At 40.9% G+C, this 27,910-nt stretch overlaps 2 protein-coding genes and 1 pseudogene across 3 annotated transcripts in view; 2 read left to right on the top strand and 1 right to left on the bottom strand.

Annotated features, from left to right (window-relative positions):
- Positions 1-2,101: 2,101 nt before the first annotated feature.
- ube2v1 (ubiquitin-conjugating enzyme E2 variant 1) lies at positions 2,102-12,049 on the bottom strand. The gene is made up of 4 exons (XM_049571938.1): positions 11,901-12,049; positions 8,827-8,978; positions 4,843-4,968; positions 2,102-3,417 (listed from the first exon to the last, which is right to left on the bottom strand). Exons 1-4 carry the CDS (start codon positions 11,920-11,922, stop codon positions 3,277-3,279), a joined length of 441 nt encoding a protein of 146 aa, XP_049427895.1. The 5' UTR covers positions 11,923-12,049; the 3' UTR covers positions 2,102-3,276.
- Positions 12,050-17,894: 5,845 nt separating this feature from the next.
- LOC125889135 (E3 ubiquitin-protein ligase TRIM35-like) lies at positions 17,895-19,209 on the top strand (annotated as a pseudogene).
- A 6,741-nt stretch (positions 19,210-25,950) lies between these two features.
- Positions 25,951-27,910, top strand: part of plxnb1b (plexin b1b) — a 176,740-nt gene continuing 174,780 nt past the window's right edge. For both annotated transcript variants that reach the window (XM_049566004.1, XM_049565924.1), the window contains exon 1: positions 25,951-26,365. The gene's annotated coding sequence lies outside the window, so the exon portion shown is untranslated. The remainder of the gene's footprint in view (positions 26,366-27,910) is intronic.

Genomic DNA, 27,910 nt, shown 5'->3' on the forward strand with positions numbered 1-27,910 from the left:
CTCGATGTTTTAAGAGTGCTCGAGGAATGAGACCAAAAACCTGGAAATGAGTTAGCATTTTTGCACTTCTAGCTCCCTCGTCTCAAAGTCAGTGCATCTTTTAAATGAATTTGGAAGATGCTAACAAGTGGCTAAATGAGACTACAGAACGTCATTACGCCGAACACAGCTTTACAGCCTCTTTGTAGTGGCAACGTTATGTTGTTATATGGGATCAAAGTGTAGTTTGTTTATAGCCTATTTTAAGCTTTTTACTTTCGGCAATTTCATTTAGGTTTCAAAAATCATAACGTGGTTTTTTATTTGTGAAGATTATCTTGCTGACCAAGAAGTGTAAGTATCATAAATGTTTGTCTGCCACAGAGCTTCTTTGCAGCAATAATCCAAAATCCAATAGAAAAATCCCATAAGCTTTTTGTCAAGGGAACCAGGGCAACGCTAATTTCCGTGTTGGCCTACAAAAAAAAATGTCATCCCTGGAGCACTTTATGCAAATCACTTTATGCAAAATTGTTTTAAATCCACCTATTAACATGTATCTTACATTCTGACTATGTATGCTGATGTTGCCAAAGAATTGTCAGACGTCTGTAGCTAAGTACTGTAGCTCATACAAATCAATTAATAAACAGCATTATGTCAGTGTTGCCCCCATATTTTTCAGTCTCTTTTACATATATAATGAGTTCAAAAAATTTTTAATAATTAATTTTCAACTGCATCTGTGCAGGCGTGTTTATTCAGAGTGCCCATGGTAACAATGATGGACACACCTCTAAAGGTTTCCTTATGCAGTAAAGAGAGGCCGTTCACTTTTCTGATAACTACATCACTGCATAACTCATACATTCTCAGCTTAATATTTAATTATTTGTGGTGCTAATATTTATATGCAATTAAGGATATTGCAGCATTTTCTTCCAAACTAATGTGGTAGCAGATGTCTGGATTTAGTACAGTAATACGGTGCCTGGGCAGAGCTGTTATGCAGGCTGTGACAAACAGGCGTAGATGCAGCTCTGCATGGGAGTTTGCATTTAGCTGTACACAGCAGTTCCTGCCTTGCCTTCGACGACATCAAGCTCACCCTGACACTCACTCACACAGTGGCCAACATTTTAGCTGTTCTACCTGCCTGCCTGCTCCAAACGCCATGAAAAACACTCAGCTGGTGTGATCAATTTATTTTTAGAAAATTCTGAATTTCATGTTTTGGAAAACAGAATAGGGGCAACAGTCTGAAAACACATATTCTGCATACTCTTTTTTGGTGAATTACTAACATCAAAATCCATACTTTTCCATACTGCGTAGGAACCAGACTGTATAGAAAGATGAACGTCTCTACTTAGTCCCACTGTACAAGAACGTCTCTGTGATATCAAAGGCCCACCCATTCACCCACCCAACGAATTGCTAGCAGCGCCACTGATCGCTGAGTACACCGATTGGCACACACAGCTGTCAATCAGGACATAAAACCCCCTTTTTATGGCAACAAGTTCAAACCAAACTTGTCAGGTGAATTAACACTTGAACATACATCAGCGTGATAAGAACTTCCTAAAATGACACAAACCATCTTTGGGACAAATTTGTTCGATGTTTATGACCGACACTCAACCAGCCATCAGTGATTGAGAGGTCATGGCCTCACCTTTGGGAAGCTGTCATGTCGTCCATCTTTACATACAGCCTATGGTAGGAAACCTGTAAACATTTAACTGGCAGGGGGAGTCTAATAGATGCTACTGGTTGCACTGTAGGAAATGTAGGATACAGCCTTTTGGTCCTTGACTCATAATAGGAATAAATGTCTGGATATCTTGGCCTGCTGCTTCAATTTTGACCAGGTGCCTGTATAAACAGGGAGAACGATTACAGCAAGCAAGAACCTGTTTCACCACTCAAATGGGCACCTGACTATTAAAACAGACTTTAAAAACTGTGATCATTTACAAGATGAGCCACTGTATTTGGCTAATGACATTTACTTTCTCTGTCATGAGCAATCACTATTGTTTCCAGCAGAAAATGTATTGCTATACCACTGTAATACAATGTACTCTAATTTGCCCTTGAGAATCATGACACAAATGCGTGCAAAAGTAATAACGTTTAATTCAAATAAAACCATGCAACAGGTCACCATCACCCTGATTAGATTCAACCTGTTATAAAATAAACATCCAAAGCCGTACATTGCATTCAGTGGGCATTCACTGTATGAGAGAAGAGACGGCTCCATGGAGTATACACAGGTCAGCCCAGAGACTAAAGAAACCAAAACAAGAACCCAAAAACAGCAACAAAAACAAAACAAAAAAAAAATCACAGCTCCTCCTGCTCAGTACAGTGGTGACCCTGAAAAGGTGCCAAGCACACAAACTATGCTCTCTGAATAAAGAAAGCACAGGGACCTGTAGCCCCCCTCCCCATCCCCTTCCCACTGGCTGCTAATAATCAATCACCATCACAAAGCGCTATGAACCATATGGCACACACAAGACAAGTCTGAGAACATGAGTGATGAGCCAGCAGTGCCCTGTTGATACATATGTTACTGAATGTCTAGTAGCAGTTTATTCCCATGTACCGGGCATGCATTCATAAGGAAGGCCCGTGAAATTCACATCGTCGGGATTGCGGAAGCTGGGGAATTTGAGATTAACCTGGGAGGCCAAGCAAAGCATTGTGTTGGGAACATTGTTTCTCTATGAGGGGAATCTATTTCAGCATACTGCAAGATGCTGGTTTGTCATTTCAAAAACAATCCAGATCTAGACGTTAAAACATTTTCGTTGGAGTACAGAGCAATATATGTTTGGCCGAGCAGTGGGTTAATTCAAATCCCTTCCCACAATACCTATATAACATGGACTAACTGTCGCCACTTGTGAAGAATCCAGCGGGCACACACATAATTGGTACACTCAATCAGGTCATTTGTTATTTTACAATCTGGATGTAGAACACAAAGATAATAAAAAATAACATAGGTAAGATGTACAGTAATTTTTTTTTTGTAATGTCTGGTCTGCACCGTGACCTTTGATGGATGACTGGGCACTGGGTGCACATCCCTCTCTCTGTCCAATGGGAGGCTCCTGAGGGAGGAAGTGGGAGTCGAGAGTCTTCAATAACATCATGGTTGTGTAGTTTGAAAGTGGTACAGTCAGTGTTAGGTGTTTAGGATGCTATGCGTGTGTGTGTGTGTGTGTGTGTGTGTGTGTGTGTGTGTGTGTGTGTCTGTGTGTGTGGCGAGCAGCAGGTGCCTCAGTACATCTGGCCTTCAGGCGGCTGGGAAAGCTTGTTGTTTTCTTTCAGCGTCATGTGCTGTCTGAGCTCCTGCAGCACCATCCGGATGGTGAAGGAGTTTTTCCACCTGGACAGCGATGACAACGACTTTGCGTCCACCTGAGGGGAGGGGGCACATCATTTTATTATGGCCTAAATAAGAAACCTATTGAGCAACACACCATTAAGGTTAAAGGTATACTATGTGGGATTTCCCTCAAAAAACAATGTATAGACTCATACAATAGAAATCCTTCTCAGTCGGCAGTTATGACCCACGCTCAGTGTGTGTTGGTGAATTTATCTGCAGGGACTCTGCCCTCTGCCTGTATGTTCTTATTTTCTTCTTACTATATTCAGGATGTTTTTGGGCACAGCAGGCAGGTGGCAGCGACCAGGCGCCGGCCTGTTTGCAGCTTGCAGCCAAGAGGAAGCTACGAAAATTACAAACACAGCACCAAAAAAATGCGTGTATATAATGCGCGTATATGCAGTGCAGCGAAACGGCAAGCAGACAAAGCTGAGGTCGACTTTAGCTTTTGCTGGAAACACTGTTTACAAACAGTAACTGACAATTCCTGCATAGTTCCTCTTTATATCCAATGCTAGGCTAAAGCAGCGTGTTGGCATAAAGAGAACAATTAAAATATTTTAAATCAAATTGGGGATGTCATCGGTTGACTGTGTATTGGTTAACCGCTGAGAACATTTTTGAGCGGTTACACATAGCGGTCTATAGGCTAATTTTACAGTTCTTCAGTTTACTGCACTGTGCACCACCCGGGTCTGGTGGGAGGTAGCTAGTGTTAGTGGAGCTGCTCAACCAGCCATTACCACTAGTAATACCTTCCCAACCCAGGAGTGTTGCTGTGGAAGCACTGTCATAGCAGGATGGGATAATGGGTAGCTAGGGTGTGATGTTTTGACAACATGTTATATGCGCAACCCATTGCGGGAGATTTAAAAAGTTGCTGATAGTGGTTAGCAGCTAACTCAAAGAAGAACAGCAGGTGAAAATGTCCACAAATTGGGAAAACAATGAGTTCCAGGAGCTTCTTACCCTCTGGACAAAAAACAAAATCATCTGCCATTTCACAGAGACGTTAAATGATTGTTATTGCCATGTTAATGCCATTGTTATTGTTTAAAAAGCCCTGCCAACGCATATGTTACATGTCACACGAGAGGCTGATGCTGTTGTGTTACATGTCACGCTGCTTTTGATTCCATGATGCTGGCACACTCTCTCGAATCACACACTGGAGCAGCATGATGCTGCAGTCATTTGGTTCTGTGTACAAATGCAAAGGAGGCATAAAGAAGGGACTTCGTAGCAGCTCTTTAGTGTGATCTCTGTGTACAGAGGGCTTATAACTCTGAGACAACTTACTAATAAAAGCTACCACTAAGACAAACATAAATCAAGTCTTAAATACAACTAGCAACAGTGGCTCTGGGGGCACAGTAGCGTTTGGTTAATTGAATGTATGATGCACTGGTCTAAATTAGTCCACATAATACCAATAAACACGTTTGGGTACTCACCACACCATTTGAAACGTGAACACAGTTCATGTTGATCTTGTTTAAAAAGCGGACTTGAGGGGGAGTCTCTGGGTATCTGGATCCACATTCTATTTTCAGACAATATATCCTGCCTTCATAGACAGTCTGCCATTAAAGAAAAGATGACAGGTTAGCTCAAAGAGTTAGAGTCAAGGAACTGTGATGTTACGTGATGTCCATTGAGTAGTTGCATTAATTAACCACATTTGTTGACTGAGCTTGACAGTTTCATTGTTGGCCTTAAAACGACAGTTGACAAAACACTTACTCTTATGATCCACTTTGGTGCTTGTTCTAAAGCTTTTGACCAAATCACAGAAATCCTGAACATCTACAGTTTCATTAAAACTAAGTTGATTGTGTTGACAAGAATCTTATGATTTATATATAACATGTTTAATGTTGACAAAGGACAAGGAGTCAGTAGGCCTAACGCTGCATGATAATAATGACCAACTTTTAATGTACCAGAAGTACCAAAACAGAGTGAAGTCTCAGCTCTGATTGGAGCTGCTCACAGCTTAATGCCGTTTGTGAATTCTGTGTCTGTTCACAACATCAGTAATCCACCTGTTGGAATGGTGTGCACTCAGTTGGTGGTAAACACTGAGGAAACAATGACAACAGCAGCAGCTGTGTGAACATTAAGGCTGAGTTTACTTTTCAGCGTCCTTTGAAATGACAAGAAATGCTATTGTCACCTTCAGGTAGAGATGGGTCAATATAAAAATTTCATGTAATGATTATTATTGCAATTGACAATATTATCCCAATAATGATCAAAATGTGCCTAAAACTCTTGGCTAAATGGCACTAAAACATAATGGAATCACTTTGTTTAGAAAGAAATATTTTATTGCATCACAGACAGGACACACATCTTATTTTAGTGAGCAACTTTTTCTAGTGAATAACAAACAAAAAACAGGCTTTTCAACTGTCTGAAATGGCATTGTATCTTTCAATATGGAATAAGCCAATGCTTGATGAAGATCTTTTGGGTTTTTTGAGGTGAGTATGTATTAAGAACGCACTGATTTATCAGTTGAACATTGGTATCAGCCGATACTCACCTTGTTTACTGCCATCAGCCTATCAGCAAGTGAGATGACATTCACCCATGGCAGTAATTTTGCACAGGCTAAAAAGCAGGGCTCGAGACTAACGGCCACAAACTTAAATTAGTGAGTAGAAGAATACAATGACTGTTTGGCAAACAGGCTCTGTGATCTTACTGTTGTGAGACGAGATGGCTGGTAGCAGCCGGCGTCCCTGGGACAATTGAAACATGTTTGGGACGAAGAGAGATCTTGCCCAGGATGCCTTTAGGACAAAAGCATGCAGTAAAACTCACTATTATTGCATCAGAGGACATAAAATCATTGATATTGGCCCCGAAATGTAATATTGGTACATCCCTAGTGTGTATACAGCCTCTTTTTCCAGAGTCTCTTTTATTGTTGGTGACCCAGCAGTGTCTTAGGGTGCTGCCAGACACAATAGTCACATTACAGTGAGCATTTGTGTTAAGACCCATGATAAAATCACATATTGTCCCACTCCCATCCCTACCTTGTGAACTCACACTTTAACTTACTGCCATTGCAACCTAACCACCAACATCTTTGTACGTTGTCAAATTTGTTCCACCACCACAGTGGTAAAGGAACAAGGTTGCTACATTCAATACTGCAAAAACACAAGTGCATGCATGCACTTCTCTCTACTTCTAAAACCACACAAGGAAATACTACATCATCTTAACATTCTGGAGGGTAGGCTGAACCATGCGAGTGCCACCAAAGGGAACTCAACCACCCACAATGTTGGCTCTCAGGAAAACATGTATCTTCCAGTTTCTAGCGCACTGCAAAAGAATTTGCACAAACTGAAACACATCCAGCTCCTCAGAGTGCAGTCACTATGTAACCATCCTGCTGGCTGCAGTGTGGACAGACCCTAGTATGCTCTGGTGTTGTGCAAAAAATCATACAACTTAATGGGCCCAACTAACTGACACACAAAACCATCCCATTAATCTTATACCACATACTACTGATTGATTTACATAAGAATGTGAGAATATGATCGCTGACATGCCTGTGTCAGAGTTCAGAACATTTCTGCTTTGCATTTATGATCAAATTACAGGATGAAAGAGTTTTCTGGTTCGGCAACAGTTTCATTTTAATACCTTGCATCCCTCATATGCTCAATTTCTACACAGCTGACATATGTGCACTGCACCATACTAAAAGCAACAACACTATAGAAGGGGCTGACTACTTTGAGTCTCCTGATGCTCCTCATCCAACATAGCTTGATGTTTTGAAATTAGGTAGAGCATCACCTGAGTTAAAATTAGGCATGAATGATAGTTGCATATTTTGCCGACATGCTGACAAAGAGCAAGTTTTCTTGCCTGATATTTACTTGTTTCTAATTCACTTTATCACAGCTCATCCTCAACAAGAAGTGTTACCAAAGCATCTACCATACTACTGCTGGTGGATCACTAGCTGATAGAGATGTGGCGTCATACCTGAAACCTTGTGTACCACATGTACGCCATTTAACAGCGTTCCCCTGCCCTGGCAACTATGCATGTGTACAAGTGCAGCACACCACTTGCGTAATGCTTTGGGTATCTGTACTGAACTGTCACAGAACGGGGGGTCACAGTTCAGTGCATGCAGCTGCTTGTAGAATACACCATATATAGACTGATGCGGAACTAGATTTCACATGCAGGAGTTGCACCTGGAAACCTTTAGCAGTAAACTATTAGCAACAGGAGCTGTGGTTAGCACAACAAGCTGATTAACGTGTAAGTCAGTCACACTATGGTGTGCATTTACATTGGCATACTGCCAAATGTAAAATGGAACAAAATAAAACACCCCTCTTAAAGCACAAGTTCTTTTTTTCTTTTCTTTTTACATTTTTTTTCTATTTTGTATGTTCAATATTATATCCTAAGAGATGCTTTCAAGTTTTATAGCTTGTTGTGACCTGTTGCTTTTTGGGAGAGTGTATGTTCAGTGTTAGTCCAGTGTAATACAGAAGTGTTTGAACTGTTTCATTTTTTCACACTGAAAACAGTTGACCCAAGTTGCCAGTGAGCAAAATCTTAACTCAATCTTGAGCAGGAGGACTGTGTCTGTCTCTGACACTTGCACTACTGTCTGTTCAAAATAAATCAAAGGAAACATACTTATGCAACTGTTTTTTCTTCTGCTGCATATCGGGGTATAAAATCAAACCGTCACTTATGTGTACCGTTACAGCACCCACACAACCAAATGAAAGGCAGTCAGTATTTACTATATTTCTTTTCTTATGAGACAACTGGTTGATCCAAGTCAGCACAACCATCATTTACCCTTCATGAACTGGTTTAAAATGTCGTGAAAACTACTCATGAGAGACAAACTAACATTGCATCAGTGAGCATTTGTGCCACTCAAAATATTTTCTTTGTTTAACTTTGAACAATCCTGAACTCCTGAACTGCTAATAGTTAGGTGGTCATTTTTTGTCTTACAAGGACATTTGTTCAAATCAGATTTTCCAATCCAATAACCAACTGAAGAGGAGAGCAGTATGATGTGTTAAGGCCAAAACACACCGGCGGCGTCATATGACGGCGGCGTCACTGACGCGAGTCAAGTGCCGCCTCCAACACATACAAAAAGCGTCGCGCTGCGGGGCGTCAACCGGATTTCTATTGCACACTCCAGTCCGCTAGGCTGGGAAGTACAAAACAGTGCTTTTTCAAGGGCGGCGACGCTGGAAAAATTGGACAATAGCATAAAGTGCCGCGGCGCAGCACATCAACGCGCATCGAGCTGCCGCCGGTGTGGGTTTGTAAATAGAAAATAATGGGGGCAGCTGTTTTGACGCACGTTGTACGCCGCCGGTGTGTTTTGGCCATTCGTGTTGTGGACCCTGGGGGCAGCTCACCTTGGCAGGGCCGATGATCGTGCCATTCCAGTGAGTTAGCGTCATGTCGTCATCATTTGCAAGGCCCCAGCTCACTGTACCGTCACCCACTCCCTTCTGACCTTCCTCCAACTCCTCCAGCAGCCGAAAGTTGCGGGGAACTATGACGTGTCCTTCTCACAAACACACACACACACAGAGAAAAGGGGATCATTAAATGAAAATTCCACCATATCATACTCAATAATCCTTCTTAACAGAAGTTGCTGACTAAGAGCTAGGCTGACCTGTCAAAAGGTGTGTGTTAAATAAAACAACAAAAAAAAACCCAATTAGGATTCTTATAATTGATAGTATAGAATTATTCTTATATTTTCAAAGTAGCTATATCTGTCAGTGAATCCTACCATAACACAGTATCATCTATCAACCTCCTAAAATGTTAAAATGACTCAGCTGGGCATGGTTTTTTTTGTTTTTTTTGTTAAATTCGGTTTCAAATAATTTATTTAGGTATCACAGCATTTGTACATAATTTAAAGTGGCTTTACATCACATTGTTTCACATCAGAGTGCAAAATCCACTGCCAATCTCAATAAGACTGCTTTTGCCATGCTTGTTTTTTTGTTTGTTTGTTTTTCCCCTTTCCCTGCACAAGCAAACAAACAAACAAACACAAGTGGACGATAAGGAAAGGTTAATTGGTGATACCTGTATGTCACCTAGAAAATGTCCTTGCAAACAAGCAAAACAGAAACACAAGACAACAACATCATAAAAGGAAAATACACCAAAAAGCAGACCCACAGGTCATAACAAACTTCATTCACACCCCTATCGGGGAATGAAGCAGATAATGTCTGATTTGACAGTATCCTTGCAGTGGGATTACTATACCAGCTGGGCATGTTTTAAACAACTTTTTTTAAGTTTAATTGAATTGTTTACAATAGTGTTCTAAGTCTAGATGTGATATCTGTGTAACTGCACTGTTGAAAACTAGCCTACGACTCTTCTTATGAACTGCCCTAGGTTTCTGACTAATTACATCCTTAGGCATAACCCCTTCCGTCTTGTAAAGTTGTTTTTCGACGTACCTGTTCTTCAAGATTTTTATGCAAGTGCAAAGAAATAGTCCTAATACATTTCATTATTGAACAGCCTAAAATAACTGGGTTTACTGCCGGCAAATAAACGTGATCAATGAATGCAACTGCAAAAGCTAACATTAGAAGGTCAAGGAATGAGTTTTTTATAGATGTTTCTGAGACAAGGCTCACTTTATTCAAATACAGCATAATTCATGTTGTGACTGCGCGCACATGTGAACAGGAAGTACTATTCTATGACAGCTATGTAATGCAGGTGTTGACTGTCAACTTCACAGGCCACTGTGAGGTAACCTCTGGATAGCTGTAACACTTGGATGGCCAAACACACAAGCTGTGACATCCTCAGGAACTTTGAAGGGATAGTTTGAATTTTTTGAAGTGTGGTAGTATGGGATACATATCCATAGTCAGTGTATGACATAACAGTAGATGTCAGTCAGCACAGCCCAAGGTTTCAGAGGCAGGCAGAAGTCTGACACAAGAGCTAAACAATGTACTGCTGGCAATGGCGGTCACCAAGAAAATTAGTTTTAGCTGTCTAAAAAAAAAAAAAAGTCCCACCAAAAAAACAAAACAAAACAAAAAAAAAAATCAATATCTGTTTAAGTGTACGGTATATCAAGAGCATTCTGACAGGAAAGCCACTAGCAGCTTCAGTTTTCCATCTATCATCATTTTAGCTCAACACAAGAACTCCCTCAGGGAATGGGTCAAATGCAGAGAACAAATTTCACACACTTAGGTGTGTGACAATCAGTGGGACTTTAACTTTAAACTAACCCTTTTAAATGGCAAACACAAACAAAATAGCTGTTCAAGGCAGGGGTAGACTTGCACCTCCTGTGTTTGGAAATCACTGTCTGAAAGCAAGGTAAAGCAGTTAAAATATTCTAAATATAGCATACACTTAAACTGATTTTGATTTTTTTAGGTGGCTAAAATACATTTTGTTGCAGACCCCACCACAGCAGTAGATAGCTGAGCTTCCATGTCAGACTCCAGCCTGGTTTTCCTAACTGGGGTTGTGCCGACTGACACCTACTCTATGTAATACACCAACTATTGTTAAGTACCCCGTAAAACCCACTTCAAAAAAATATGAACTATCCCTTTAAACTGACGACAAACATGTAATATTCCGTATTCCTTAATTGGGTTTACAGTTGTAGATTTCAAATTGGTCCAGGTGTGTAAATGTACAATGAGCCTTCATTTACGGCACAGGGATATCTCAAACAGACATAGTTTTAAATAGTTTGCCCAACCGAGCACTGGGCGAAGTTATTTGCTATGGAGTAGCCACGAGGCAGAAACGACATTTCGTTACGTTGCTAGCGTTAGCAATTTAAGGAATTGCCAGCTTAATTATTAAATGCTAAAGTAACGTTATACCGCTAAGGAAAGCTATTCGCGTTGAAGCAAGAACACGTCTACAGATTGTCAAACACTGCGTTTAGCAAAATACCTCGGGTTCAGCTCATAGTGACTAACGTTAGCTACTTTTAAGAATTTCTTCCGGAATGACTCCTCAGTCAGTGAACAGGGCTGTGCTGCCAGCTAACACTATCTCAGCAAACAACTTATCTACCCATCAAGCTGGTTATGGGCGTCACCGCCCTACGAAGAGAATAGCCCACTGATACGCGTATATATTGATAAACGTTTTTTGAAGTGTGCCTTCACTCCGCCTGTAGCATTTTCCCCGACCGGCTAGCTTCATAATGGTAAATCAAGGTTGTTTCAGATGGCCGAGTGTTGCTCAAAGACTACGGGCCAGCTTCGCTAGCCCATGAGCTAACTTAGCTAGCGGCGTTAGTGATAGCAGCTCCTTTAAGAGTCCTCTCAAAGTCAAAACTCAGTTGCAGCTGGACTCTTGGGAATAACATATATATTGCGTAGCTAATACGATATGCTGTAAATTGTATTTCTTTTGTAAAATAGATTAAAATATACTGTATGAACTGTCAGTGAAGTCGGCTTACCTGATGCGGCGCAGGCCGCCATCTTTGTCACTGCTTTACGGAAGCGCGGAGCTGCGCACGCCCAATGATAACTGGCGCGTGTCCGCCGGAAGAAAATAAGTAACAATCCTTTATTCAGCACTTAATATTCTCGTTTGACTTGCTTCATGACGTTGATATACTTCTGCTTATAACACTAGCGTTTGTTTCATATGCACTGTTCCTCCTCTTATCCTTATCTGGAAAAGGGGGAAAAAAAAAACACGTGTTGAAATGTATAGTGTAGAGAGATGGCCTTATGATCCGGGATCCAAAATTTCGCAGCCATACAGTCTTGGCAAAATCGTGCTATTTGCTGGTCACTGAAAAGAAAATGAGCAGGGTTTACTCTATAAAGCGCAGATATAGGTGGGCGAGTAAAGTGGGACACTTTCTGATGATTTACCTTCTGCGTCTTTTTTAAATCATGATTCAAATGGCTTAGCCCATATGTGAAACTGTTATAAAAAGCTTCATTATACTATTCAAAAAAGAGAAAAGAAAAACATTAAAGACGGGGTGGATGATTCTATCTCAAACACAAGTTCGTTGACTCCAAACCCATTTTTCCAGGCATTGTTATTATGTAGGCCTAAGTGTAGACTGAATGAATTAAATACACAATGTGTTTTTCTTTATCTTAAATTTATTTGATTTTGAAAATGAGGATCCCTCTTAAACCTGTCTTATAATGAACTGACACAGGCTAAATTCCATTTCTACTATGGTTTTTACAGTAGCTTAGTCTCATTTTATACAGTCTATGGTTAGTCTTCATGTCAGTACACATGCATTTTTGCTTTAACCTTACTATTAAACTGACCTGAAAGTGAAACTTATCTATGCTCTCTTCAAAGCAAGATTCCAACATTAAGGTTTTAGTGAAAATACACGTTTTGGAAGATTTGAGCATAGAACTGGATAAACAAGACTTGGATTCTACTGCAAGAGCTGTGTGAGAGATTGTAAACTGTTGTTTTGATAAAGTTTTGCTGTTGTTAAATATGATCCCCAATCAATAAATCAATAGCCTATGTTCACCGTTTTTCCTGGAGGCATGCAAGAAAAACATACTCTTCATGCATTCAAGGTAACACAGCATGACGAACTGATTTACAAATTATCATTTTGTGAGTGAAGTATTCAACTCTGGTTTTTTTTTCTAGTTTATTTGACTTGCAAAAGTAAACAGTAGTCCTTCAGCATGGTAGCAGATACTCCTTGGCATAAAAGGATGTGACGTTTTGTGGGCGTTCCCATAAATAGGCCTACTGATTCTATCTGCTGTATTTATTATGAACACGGATGGCACCGACCCAGTCCCACGCATTGATTCGGTCCACTTTTAGAAGGCTGTATGTGTTAGCAAACAGCCCCTCCTTGCCCCACTTTCTCTCTTTCTGTTTATCAGACCACAAACTAAACAAACTATCAGAGAAGCTTCATGAGCTTAGCTAGCTAGCTGCTGCACCACCTGTACTACTTTGCTGGGGGGAATAGGCCGCAGCTCTGGAGACGGACCCTCTGCTTCAGAAACACTTGGTCTAACCAGGCCCCTTAGAAGTGCGCTGGGTTTTGAAGCCAATTTTTGTAGTGGCCAAACAGTGGTACTGCAATTTACAGGGTCTCGTGATGCCATTGAGCTGGTCACTGAAAAGAAAATGACTTTTTTCCCATTGACGTACATTGTGAAAGAGATATCTGTTAACCAGTGGATACATTTTTTTTGAGCAACACAACCCCCATAAAGCAATTTGTCTAACAGGATTTGATTCATCTGGCCCAAAAATATTTGGAAAGTCTAGAAGAGCTGCAAGATCCATCCATTTTCGTAACCGCTTATCCTCTTGAGGGTCGCGGGGGGAGCTGGAGCCTGCCAGCTGACGCTGGGCGAGAGGCAGGGTACACCCTGGACAGGTCTCCAGACTATCGCAGGGCTGACACATAGAGACAAACAACCATTCACGCTCACATTCACACCTACAGTCAATTTAGAGTTATCAATTAACCTAGTCCCCAATCTGCATGTCTTTGGACTGTGGGAGGAAGCCGGAGTACCTTGAGAAAACCCACACTGACACAAGGAGAACATGCAAACTCCGTTGAGGGATCGAACCAGGAACCCTCTTGCTGTTAGGCGACAGTGCTAACCACTGTACCACCGTGCCACCCTAGGCTGCAAGATGAAATCATTTTATCCCCATTCATGTTAGTGTGTGGACACATTGTTGTGAGTCTCTCACACACCTGCTCTATGTGCCACACAGTGCAGAAGTATTGCTGATCATCCCTGAATTATCCAGATAATTGTAGATGCGGCAGTTGAACCATTTTGGCTTTATGTGCCACTGAGCAACTCTCATAGGAATTTATAGGAATGAATGGGGTCACACGTTCAAGGCTGGATCCAGGTCCCTTAATACATTCATGGGTCTAACCTTTGTAACTAGGGGCGCACCATCATGAGAGGCAAACCAGGCAAATGTTTGGGCACCCCCAAAAATATCTGGGAAAAGGGGCTCCCAATGGCCAGTCATATTGGCACATTTTGCAGTGACAAATACAACCCCCCTTAAACCTCCTATGAAGGCACTGTTTTGACATGGATAACAGCATGTTAGCCACATAAAATTAGCTACAGTAGCTGTGTGGCTAGTCAACTCTGCCAGTGCTAAAATGGTAAGTTAGCAAACAAATGTTAAGTTAGTTTCGGCTATTTCATTATGTGGCAGAATGGGAAAATTTCCCTTCTCTCCCCCTCCTCTGAACCTGCACGTGGGTCATTAATGGCCTGCGCCCTGATTGCTGGGCGGAGCTGGCAAGCCTATTATCTGGACAGTTGGCCGCTGCTCAGTTTAGCGTTCTTGTCTTTTCCTGGAGTCTGATGCAGGCGCATCGTGGCCCAGCTGTGCACCGAAATGTGGCGCATCCGACACTACTGCTAATTTGTCTCTGTGAGTTTTGTCTCTGTCTTCTGCCTATAATCGGCTCTCTGCAATGTCGCAACCTCTACTGGGTTGTCTCAGGGCCCATCTCCACTGGCTTCCACTCTCCCTTACAATGGATATTGCCTGTAACTGAGTTTCTGCTGTGTTTGTCCACACTACTATGTGTTCAGCCCTGCAGCCCGGTCAACATGTGTCACAGTGACGCATCCTGTTGTAATATAATGTTGTACTGGCTTGTGTTTTCTTTTCTCTAAAATTGATTTGTTAGTTATGTTTTGGTTTGTTTATTTTGAAGATTTGCTTTGCTTGAATTATTCCTGTCTTATTTATTTCTTTTGTTTCTGTTTCTTTAGACATTGTGTGTCTTTGGATCAACTGTGGGATGTGTTGGATAAATGTTAATTCTGTCTCAGTATACTATTGCTGTATTCATTTGGGTTAGTGCAGTGTTGAGGTGGTCAGAATGTTTTTCTGTAGCAAACTAGTAAGTATATTGGTGTGTATTAATCAAAATTTTACTGTTGGACTTGTCCTTTTAAAAGAAGAGATGTTTGATAAAATTCTATTGTATTTGTACTAAATTTTACGTATGTGGTCGGGGTGTTGGTTTGCCCTTATCTTATAAATAATTTCCTGGGGGGCAAAATCCAGGATGGAGAAGATGCACAAAATCAAAGAACTCAAAGACTTAAATGTTTTCACCTCTCACCTCTGTTGGAGACACACCCTAGTCATGTGTTGTATGACTGGTAGATTTATGATAACTGTTATTATTAAACAAAGTCCGAGTCCTTAACCATATGTTTTCTCGCAATGTTTTGTCCCAGCTTTTGTCTCTGAACAAATAGCATGTGAAGTGTTATTTTTATGTTTTGTCTGCACTTCAGGAACAGTAATAACAAAAATACTAAATAAACTAACTGATAGTATTTTCAGGGGTTTTATTGTGTCCCTCTAGGCTTTATATAGAAGCTGAAACCACAACTTGGTGGCTGGTGGACACCAGCAGTGAGGAAGGCCATCAGGCTGAAGAAGGAGGCCTTTTGGGTCTCGCTGGCCCAAGGGTCACCTAAAGCAGCAGACAGCTACCCGTTGGCCAGAGGGGTTGCAGCGGGGCAGTCGCTTAAGCAAAAACCCTGGGTGTGGGAGGAGTTTGGGGAGGCTATGGAGAAAGACTTTTGGTTGACCTCAAGGAAGTTCTGCCAAACCAATAAATGCCCCAGGAAGGGAAAGCAGGGCTTGTCTCAGGCTGTGCTCAGCAGAGAAGGAGAACTGCCAACCCAAACTGTAGATATTGTCAGGGGGTGGAAGGAGCACTTTAAGGAACTCCTGTACCCAGCTGTCACGTCCTCCATGGAGGAGGCAGAGCCTGAAGACTCAGGGGAACTCTTGCCCATATCCCTGGCAGAGGTTACTGAGGTAGTCAAAACCTAACTATTGTATGCCTCCACAAATCAGTTAAGTTGCACTTATAGTGTACATCCATGTGTGTAACATAGACTGTATTTAAAGATGAGCGACATGTCAGCTCCCCATAAGTGAAGCCGAAACATCTGGATTGACCCTGGTGGCTGGCTACAGTACAGGTCATAAAGCCTGCCCTCTCCATGTTAGTGGATGGGACATGGGCCAAAAAGTACACATGAAATTAGTTTTTCCCAAATATGATTTCTGTCATTTAAGGCAGTTTTTATCACACTGCTGTTTGTTCAAGTGTTTGTTTCTCTGATAAGTTTGGCTTTGATTATTTTAAATGCTACAAATCAGGGATTTTACAACATGATTGGTAGCTGTGTGAGCCAGTTGGTGAGCTTGCATTCAGTGGTGCTGCTCATAACAGAAGATCGATGCAGTCAGCACAGTTTCAAGGTGAACACCCAAGATTAGTATAGCCAGTTCAGTATCTGACTACATGTCTCCCCTTCTGCTCCTGAGCTGTGAAGTTGAGTAATGGCCTGAAAAGTGTTTTTGCAATACATTATGATGTCACAGTGAAGCTGACCTTCAACCTTATGGATATAAAATGTTATCACTTCATTGTTTTATTGTGTTAGGCATTTGTGTTAAATTTTGTCATGATTCATTTATGAATTCTTGAATTATGGCCAAAAATATGTTTTGTGTAGTCACAGTAACCTAGACCTTTGACAACCAATTTCTAATCAGACTATCACTAAGTCCAAGTGAACATTTGTGCCAAATTTGGAAAAAAAAAAAAAAAATTCTGTCAAGGTGTTCTCGATCTGCGTTCATGAGAATGAAACAGACAAGGTCAAAGTGACTTTGACCTTTGACCAAAATCTGATCAGTTCATTGTTGTGTGGATGTTTGTGCCTGATGTGAAAAAATTCCCTCATGGTGTTCTTGAGATACTGTGTTCATGACAATGGGACGAATGGACAGATGGACAACTCGAAACATAATGCCTCCATCCACAAAAAATAAAATGTCATCTGAAAAACAACCTTGGTTCCTGTATGTCCATGTTAAGACAGTGCTTTATGTTTGGTCCAACTGGATGATATGAACAAAGTCACATATTAGCTCACATATCAGCAGAACATGTTTCCTGTTTCACGTTCTTGTTGGCTGAAATATTAAAACACTGTAGATCTGGTTTGGTGTCAGTCAGCCTGTTGAAATGTTCACTCCTCACTGGAGGACACCGACAGGATCCCCTCCTTGTTTGTGGTATTTAATGAAAGTTTTCATTCTTTATTTAATGACAGAACAAGACCCAGTTTGCCCTTTCTGATTGTTGTACAGAGAAATTGTATGAATGAAGAGTACGTTTCACCCTGACAACATCCTGACACCATCTGCTGGTGACATGGCAGCATTTTCTCCTGTTAATAATTCACCCTGTGACAGAGGTTAGTGAAAATGAAAAAAGATTTTGATACTGTTGAACAGAGCTGCCATTACAGGGTGTGAGATCTCTGCTGGAAAACACACGTTTGGAGCGTATAAAGTGTGAAGGTGATGACTTTTGGTGAGTCCTGGTATTGAAAAATAACTTTACTAACAAATGGCTGAGAGAGCTGTTCTTGAAAGTTTTCTGAACTGCCATGTGTGTTCAGAGACTTTCAGACAACGGTGTCTCTGAGCTGCAACCACAGACAGTTTTTATACAAACTGCCTGCAACAATTCTGGGAACAAGCTAAAAACAAAACCTGTCCCATCTGTAAAAAAAAAAAAAATCATTGAGAGAAAACCTGATGGTGGACTTGATTCATTTGCTAGGTGAAAGAAAGCTGGATCATCTGAGACAGAAAAAGGAGAGAAGATGGTGGAGTTGGTGTGTTGTAAGCATCAAGAAGAGCCTAATTTGTTCTGCGATGATGAAGATAGAGCTGTGTGTGCTGTCTGTGAGTTTTCTCTCCACCAGAGTCACAAGGTGGTTCCTATAGAACAAGCAGTCAGTGACCTGAAATCTGAGGGGGGACAGATCCAAACAAGTCGAGAGAACATATGATGAAATGGTTTATCACTGTAGGAAGCAGCTTTTGTCCACAGAGAGGCAGATCAGAGCAGAGTTCAACAAGCTCCACCAGTTCCTGAAAGAGGAAGAGGAGTCCAGACTGGCCACTCTGAGGGAGGAAGAGGAGCAGAAGGGGATGACTGTTGGCAAAGAGACTGAGGACGATTCGGGAGCAGGTTTCCTCTCTGTCAGGCAGTATCTTTGCTGTTGAAGAAGACCTGCAGAAACAAAACGGGCCATTCCTCAGCAGTTGTAAAGCCACTCGGAGCAGAGCCAGAGACCAGTGCTCGCTGTCAGATCCACTGCTCATCTCAAGCGTGCTGATAGATGTGGCCAAACACCTGGGCAACCTGTCCTTCAGAGTATGGGAGAGGATGAAGAAGGTCCACTTCAGTCCTGAAATTCAGTCCCCAAACACTGCATATTGCTGGCTCTCTATGTCTGATGATCTGACCAGTGTGAGATGTAGAGGAAAATATCAGCAGCTTCCTGACAATCTGGAGAGACACACTGAGTATCCCACTGTTCTTGGCTCTGAGTGCTTCAGCTCAGTGAAACACAGCTGGGTGGTGGAGGTGGGAGACTATCCTGACTGGAATCTGGGCTTTGTTAAAGAGTCAGCTGACAAGACGAAAGCGTTACTTGCTTCACCAAAATATGGAAACTGGTGTTTAAGGCATAATAGTGGAAAATACTCTTATGGTCTTTGGAAGACAGAAGAAGAGTCAGAGGACCAGAGTCCAGCTGGACTATGACAGGGAAGAGGTGTCCTTCTACGACACTGAAGACATGACTCCCATCTACACTCTCAGAGAAACTTTCACTAAAAATGCAAAACTGCAGAAACAGAGCCTTTATTGACTTTACCTAAGAGACACTTGTTTTCCATCTATGAGTGGTGCGCTGACTGTATATGTGCTGCTACAATTAGATAGTCCTTTACTTTCTTTCTTTCTTTCTTTCTTTCTTTCTTTCTTTCTTTCTTTCTTTCTGTCTTTCAATTATATTTTAAATCTAAATCCCCATGGCATGTTTGATTGTATGAAATTTGCACTGTTCTTATTCTTACTGTCAAAATGAGAGACAAGAATTTTGTTCCATAAATTTTATTTAAAAACACAGCCCAGAGCCAGAGTACACACTGCTGAAGGTGCATATTAAAAGTACAGGTTCGCCATCTACTGGACAATATGAAGGGTGTCAGATTAAAGGATCGGTTAATAGTTGCCTTGCAGTGTTGCATATCTTATCATATTTGTTGCTTTTTCATTTATTTCAATTTTCATTCACTGCTGTTTTCAAATTGATGAGCTTTGAAGCTCAGTTTATAAACCAACATGAACAGAGTTAACATCCACAATTCAGTGACAATGGACATATCCCATCCACTGGTGAATTGTGGGATTATTTTGTCAGCTCACATTTTTGATCTACAGGTAACTTTTTTGACATGGCACTGATTATGGTAAATCTAAAGGGAGTCAGATTCATGTACACCATTTTTATTGGGAAAGAGGTCTCAGTGGGTACTTAATGTGTTCAGGTGAAATAGAAAATAGGGTAAAATAGGGTTTTTTTCCCCTCAAGTGAAACCAGCTTGTTTTTAGGCCTCCAGGTTCCATAAAATCACGAGTTATGCTCTTGTGTGCCACCCTGTCACATTATAGACATTTTTAATATTTCTGTTACTTGAAAGATATTAAAGATGATGCAATGAGTCCATGTTTGCCACAATTGTCCAGAATTAGCCAAAGTTGTTACAAACACACACATCTGTTAATATAATAATAAATATGGCACCAAAGAAACTGGCAGCAAAAGAACTGGGAAAACATGGCAGAAAGGTTGGATGATCTTTTCTAATGAATAGTTAGGTTACATTAATGATTTAATAAATGAATGACTGAACCAATACATGGATTTAACCATTTAAAAAACAACAAACATGACTGCCTTATGTTACCTTACCAACTGTCCCATTTCACCTGAACATGTCATCGGAGTGAGGTAGGGGATCTTGATGTGTTGGAAGGTCCAAGGGTATTGTTGCCGTCACCTGTCTTTCAGAGTTTTAAAGCTAGCAAGCTGTTTGTTGCTGGGGCAAAAACTATGCTGTTTTTTGCATGCACCGTTAATTATAGATTTATGACCAGAAAAACTTGACACATAGTGCTGAGCTGCATCTCAAATTAATCTTCAGATTATCAGTTTTCAGGTGATGTACACCACTTCTGTGTGACATGTACTGTTGACCTGCTATACTCCCAAAAGTATCCCCTTTCCACCTGAAAAAAAAACAACAACACAAAAATGGATCTACTGTGTGTGGGTTTCAGAGGGTTTGACCACACTGTTAATCAGTGCAGCACTGATTTGAAAGAAAGAAATCTTGAAGTCAAGATCATGAGGTTTATTTCTTTGCATTCATTTAATTTGCAATCAAAACACTCTGGTAAGAATTGCTTCACTTTGTTAATATAGACTTCAAAACTGTTTTGAAATGCAAAATAATGGAATTTTAAACTTACAATAAAAAGTGTGATTAATGTTGATTGACTATTGAAATTCACTGATTAATCAGAGGTGAGACTGTGTAGTTTATCGCTGTCTTTGGGTGATAATGAACATCCTGGAAGGGGGAAGGCTGTCCTCTGACCCACTCCCACCCACACTTCCCCCAGCCATCTATTGCCCAGGAGCCAGTCTCCCACCCTCCATCCCCCAGTCCAGCCAGCCCGCCCGCCCAGCTCTTCTCTCCTCTCTAAGGACAAGTTGGCTCTCAGAGTGGCTGAGAGCTGTGTGTGTCCGTATGAACTTTTGGGATGAATGGCTCAGTGTTTTTCACAGGGACATGAATACAGTGTGTTGGTCCTGACAGACAGACGTGCCCATTCACATTCTGCTTTTCCACTTTTCAAACTCACTACTCCGTCACTCTGCTATGAATACAGGCCTGTGCTGACAAACGTATGCACAGATCCACACAAACAGCCACATAGAGCAAGGGGTCCCCACAGAATTCCTGAGTATGACGGTACAACTTCAGCTTCAGAAAAAATGTATTACCCTCATACAGTGTTTTGTATGTATCCCTAAATGGTAACTCTCACATGTTATGGATTATAGATTGTCGCCATCCTGTTGTAATAGAATAGTTGTATTAATAGAAATAATTCCTAATTTCTGTGCTGTTAGTGCACTGATATAATTCCTTCCCTTAAGATCACTGGTCGGTCAAACAGCGTGTATTTCTTTTTCCTTTTTTTTAAATAATGAAATGTGTGAGTTTCCTCCAGTTGGGTTATTATATTTACTTGCATTAACTTCTCTGATGTACACCACACCTCTCATCTACTTGATTTATGCTGTGTCAGTATCAGTCAGTGCACATATGCTGTATATACAGATGGGAGACAAATACATACTTCCATACAGGATGTATGATGAGGAGGAAAATTAGCTGAATCATATGCTAGGGTTTTTTTATAGTCACCTGATCTCGAGACAGATTTTGGATGATTTCGCATGTTACACAGACTTTTCTGTCACCAAAATCAAATGGGGAAGGGGACTAGGGTAAGGGGGGATCAATGCCAAGGAGCACTGAACAGTTTCTCATGACAGTTCATGAGAAATCAACAGGTAGGATCTTCCTGCACTCGATTTGTGTTGGGTGTTCTGCTTTTAAAAAAGAATCACAATGGATGCCTCCTGGGAAAACTCCAGCTCGGGAGATGGACCTTAGGTCAGCAGTTGTAGTGGCTAAAATTCTACCAGTGCGAACCCCCAGGCACTGGGTGCCACAGCAGGCTAGTGACCAGCAGCAGCGCTGGGTCTAACCTGTGTAACAGCAGCAACAGAAAGTTCGCTGATCTGGTGAAGAGTCAGGGCTGTGCAGTACCTTAGAGCTGGGGTTTGTGCTGGCTGGATTCGGGTTGCTGCAGCCGCTGACTGGGGGTCTGTCTCCAGACGCTGATGCCCACTGTCCTCCTGGTGAGGTGGTTTGTAGTGGCAGGGAGTGAGGCTGAAGAAACACTGTGATTTCAGGCTCTGGCTAATGTTAGCTACATATTGATGAGCTTGAAGCCAAATCTATGAGCCGTGGGCTCCAGTTAGCACGAGCCTAAACTATTCATATATTTTTTCTCCATCTCTGAAACACTTTGCCAATATCAACGTGTGTTTTATTATGTTTATTTTCAGACTCTCTTACACATCCATCTTCCTTTTTTGGTTGTTTTGCAGTGAAGGCAGTTGTTTTCAATGCTGGAATAGCAACTTTCCTTGCATGATTTTCCATCATTGAATCAGGCTTTCACTGAATGGACGTGCATGTGCATCTGCATTTGGAGAACAGCCAATAGAAATGGCCTCTCTCTGACATGACCTGTAACTGGTCAACGTCGTCAGGCTAGATTTTCTAAAGCCTGGATACAGAGCTGAGAGGAGGTGCAGAAGTCTAGTCTCTAAGTCCACTTGAATTCCAATATGCTCAAAGGTTATTATGGGATTGTTGCCTAATGATGCAAAAATGAAACTGCCTACCCCAGCTTTAATACACCTTATGTTGTATTTGGCTGTCATTTGTCACCTATCTGTATACATAGATACTGTATAGGCTAATGTATACATATTAAAATCTCTTGCTACATTCAGTCACTTTAATCTACTAGTACAGTCTTTCTGCCCTGTCAAGTAGGCTGAAGGAGTCTTTTCTGAATAAAAATGACAAAAAATCCAGAGATGTCTCTAATCTATAATCTATTATATTTCAAGTACATGTCATATCAGTTTTATGTTCAAACCTACCTTACCTATACTGAGCCAACATTTGCTTTATTAATGATATATGTTGAATATGTTTGAATATATCATATGAAATACTACAAAATAAATATAACAAATATTACTTCACATATATAAATATAAATGATTTCATATCTGACATCTGGCATAATTATGTTGCACAACCCAATCGGCAGAAAAAGTGTTGGCAATGCAGGTTTCTGCAAAGTGTGGATATGTTACATTTGCATGTTATTATCTTGTGGATAAATTAAAACTTTGCATTTCAGCAAAGCTGTGGTGATTGTGTGGTTAGGTTTAGGCACAGAAACCACTTGGTTATGGTTAGGAGAACATATGTTTTGGCTTAAACTATTTGGATTTGGGGGCCCTATCCCCACTGGGAAAACAGCGATGGGTCACTGAAAAACACAAGTTCAGTGCCTAATAAAGCCGCTGAAAACACAGCAGGTTTTGTTGTTTGTTGGTCGTCTATGTGTCACACAAGCCACCATCCCCTCCACCTCCTGATGACAGTGTCAGCTCAAATACTACCTAACTTCAGAAATGTTGATATGATACATATGAAATGAGCAAATGTAACTTATTAGTGGTTTGCAGAAATGTACAATGCCAACATAATCCTTTGGCAACTGGGCTTACATATTTTGCATGATGAAAGACAAATTTGTGTAAAGTTTTGATTACAATATTTGTTGACATGTATTTGTAAATGAATATTTTAACAACGGCAGTAGAGCTGCATTGTAACCTCTCTCTTGTCATCTTGCCTTTGAACTTGGGGGTGTCATGGTGGCTGGGGCTGAGTGATCTTTGATGTGTGTGTAGCTTAAACAGCCTTGGTCCTCATTACAGGAGAATTAAGAGAGGGGAGATAAAAGGCTTCTTTTCACATGAGGGGACAAAGATACAGAGGGAGAGGGAGTGGGAGAGAGACCCTCCTTAAAGATGACAAGTGTGTGCAGCAGGTTTTGTGAGCTCTGTGTGGTCTCTCTTAAGTGGTACATCCTCTGCAAAAGGAGGAGCAAATAAGGGCTGAACCCTGGACAGCATCATGCAGCATAGGTAATATTTTCAGCTTCAGTTCCAGTACCAGCTTAATGCTTACTGAATCCTCTCTCATGCTTCATTGTAGCTGAAGACTGGTGGTTGTTTGAAAATAGCAAGGAAGACATTATATTTATTCATCTCCTTCATGTCCTTCTATTAGTTGTCTTAACACTATATAGAGCCCAGAAACATAAAAGTAGTGGTATTTAAAGTGGGAACAGGCATTCTCAGGGGTGTTCAAGAGAGATAAGTTAATGTTAATACATGAACTTACATCAAAGCTTTCACCCGTACAACTAGCCAAATGTATCTCTCTCAGCAGATGTTACTGCTGTTACATGGATTAGCAAATAACTGTAAGTGTGTATGTTTAAATAGTGGTCTGTAAAGTGACAACCTCTGGGGATCAAAACCATGCTGAGTGTATGGGATACATGTCTCCAGTTGGCCAGAAGGTGTCTACCTTGTACCAGTCATTTCTCTAGCAGCTAATGCTGCCTTTAAATGCTGGGGGAAATATTGTACTTATAATACATTGCAGCGCACATTGACAAACACCACAGCGGAAGCACAAGTATGACATGACATTATTTCAGTAAATGCTCATGTTTACCAACATATATAGATGGTGATACTTCATACCTCAGTATAGTTTATCTAAGTGATGTGAGAGCTAAAACACTGATGAGCTCAGCTCCCTCTGGACAGTGTTCTCTTGCTGCTCTTCACAATACAGATCAGATTTTACTCTAAATATCAGAGCGAGAGAGAGAGAAAGAGAGAGACACACACACACACACACACAGAGAGAGAGAGAGAGAGAGAGAGAGAGAGAGAGAGATGTATATGGTTAAAAGCTTTCCCCTTTATTTGTATATCATTATGAACAAGATGCCATCAAGTTCAGTCCTCATTGTTCTATTCTGAAAAGTAGCTTGGGCTTCACAGTTGATCAGACTTTTATCAAAATTGCAATAGAGTGCCCCAGGAATGAGTCCTAAAACCTGTAAGTTAAAGTTGCACCTCTCTCAATTCCCTTGTCTCAAAGTCAGTGGGTTTTTGAACGGGTTTTTGGTTGCCTGAAATAAGGTTTGTGGGTTTGTGGTTAACACAAGCTGAAGGGATTAACATGTTTTGTCCTATGACATAAACATTTCAGTAAATACCCCACTCAGGATTTTTTAAGCTTTTATTTGTTTAAAAAAAGGTGGTTGCTAACAAGTGGCTAAATGAGACTACAGAATGTCATCATGCCTTTACAGCTGTGTTGCGGGGGTGACGTTAAGATTTGCAACTTCTGTAGTTTCTTCATAGCCTAATGTTAGCTTTTTAACTCTGGTGATTGTATTTAGGCTTCAAAAGTCATGAAAGTGGTATTCATTTGTGTATGTTGCTGAACAAAACATCTAAGTATCATAAATGTTTGTTTGCCACAAAGCTTATTTTCTGCAATTATCCAAAATCCAATGAAAAAAATCCCATAGACCTTTTGACAAGGGAACCAGGGTGAAGCAGTGTATTTTTTTAATTTATTTTTTTGCATATTGTGCGGCCCTAAAAGTAGCTCTGTTCATTTAACTGTATCTACAACCAATGCCAGGCACAACAAAATTAGACTTATTTTTCGAAATGAGCACTGTGTGCCTTCTTTCGGTCTTTCTTGGTTTTAGAAAATACGAGGAGCACTTGAAGGCAGCATGGTATATCCCCCTTTGCCAAACCCCCTTTCTCCGCCTGTGGAGAGCTGGCCGCGGAGCGCAGTAACAGCCCATTCTCACCACTACTTACCGGCTACATGTGGGGTGAGAAACCTGCTGGGTAAAACCAGGCAGAGGGAAGATACAAAACTAAGCATTAGCATACTTTTTACTGCATGGAATAACTGCTCTGATTTTTTTTTTCCACTGAGGCGTTAGGTGGGTAAACTAGTGAAAGTTGGATGCCTGAGGACAAGTCTGGACTGAACGACAATGGAATTTGTGACCTCGTAAGCACGAGAAATAACGTTATCTGTCTCGGCTGGTTTGTGTGAGTGTACGAGCTTCGGTAGCAGACAATTTGGATACTTTGAATGAAACCAGTGAAAACTTGTTCGCTTCACTGGAACGAGGAGTAAAGCAGCGTTTGGAGCAAGTGACTGAAGAGTTGTACACAGGGCAAGGTGAGTGGCAGTTTGGGCGGTGTAGTCCGAACACAACCTAGCGTTACCCTTGTTCTTACTATCATTACTCACTTACAATTACAAATGCGTGTGTTTTTCGACCTCTTTCCCTCGAAATGACCAAGCCTCTGTCATATGAATAGCAATATCAGTTAAGTTGTAACGTCATTTGAACAACTTCTCACTATAAATATCGTTTTTGTGTGCATATTTGAACCCTCCCCTACTTTGTTTTCATTCAGGCATTAGCTTATTAACTCATATTAGCCACTTTAGCTGAAGTTAGCCTTCTAAAGCGCAATGACTGCTTCACAGTGTGCTTCCCTTGAGTTAGCTAACTTATCCAATAAACATCCTCTAGGCGTCGTCGCTCCAAGGCACCAGCTATCACTTATGTTCATTATTTTGTATGAGGTGTGACCACCATTAACCAGTATTTAAATGCAAAGTGCTCCGACACTTGAACAGACCGATAGCGCCAAATTTCTTAGTGTTACTCAATTTACAGGCACAACATTACAGCTCTGAGCAGCCAGCCTTAACCAACCCCTGGTTCATCATCACTCTCACAGACCGTGCTAGGTTTACTCAGGGTTAGTTCTAACTCTCTTTCTCACTAGTTTACCTCATATTATGTCCAGGCCAAAACAAGATTGTTATTAACAGATTAGTCAGATTTAAAATGTTTTTTTTTTTTCTCAAAGTACGTTATTATTCATGTATCAGATGCCGAATATACAGCGCCGGACCTAGTAGATTCAGCGTCCTAGGCAAGCATCCCCTGGTGCACCCACCCACCCCCTAAAGCAAAAAAACAAAACAAAACCCTTTGTATCTGTTACAAACAAAAACAAAAACAAGAGCAAATGACAAAACAACATAAAGAAACATGTTAGCTAACAAACGATAATAAGAAATAAACAATAAAATAATGTGGTATGGCAAATTTGCAAATTTCGTTATCTTCATATCACCTTTGTTTTTGTACTGTACCCCGGATTGCTTTTGCCTTTTCTTTTTCTCTTAAGCCCCTTCCCCACTGCAGAAAAGAACAACTAACATCTGCTAACATATGGCTTTTTAATATAATGGTAAAGGTTATGATCAACATTCACACCGGGGTCAAATGAGTCTGCAGTAGTCACAGGTATTTATTGACTCCTGCTTCAATCAGCTTCGCCACCATACAGTATGCAGGTGAACGTGCTATTTTAAGCCCCTTCACCGGTGAGATACACTGACAGGCCACCAGAAAACACTGTCTGTCTCCACCCAAACATTGCTCAAACATTGTTCCAAATTAATTTTTCGCTCAAATTTAAGTGAGAGACTGAATAAGTAAGATATATATAAACAGAGGTAACCACAGTAACATTTTCACCAGGCTCTGTGCCGCTTTTCCTCATATTGAAAAACCTGCATACATGTGATAATTTTGGTGTAAAATGGGTTTCATTTTGTTGAGTATGTGTGTTTCTTCATACATGCCAAAAACACAATTGGTCATCTTTCTAATTGATATTCTGTTCACTGAACATACATTTT

This window comes from Epinephelus fuscoguttatus, linkage group LG1 (assembly GCF_011397635.1).
Source record: "Epinephelus fuscoguttatus linkage group LG1, E.fuscoguttatus.final_Chr_v1".
NCBI classification, from domain to species: domain Eukaryota; kingdom Metazoa; phylum Chordata; class Actinopteri; order Perciformes; family Serranidae; genus Epinephelus; species Epinephelus fuscoguttatus.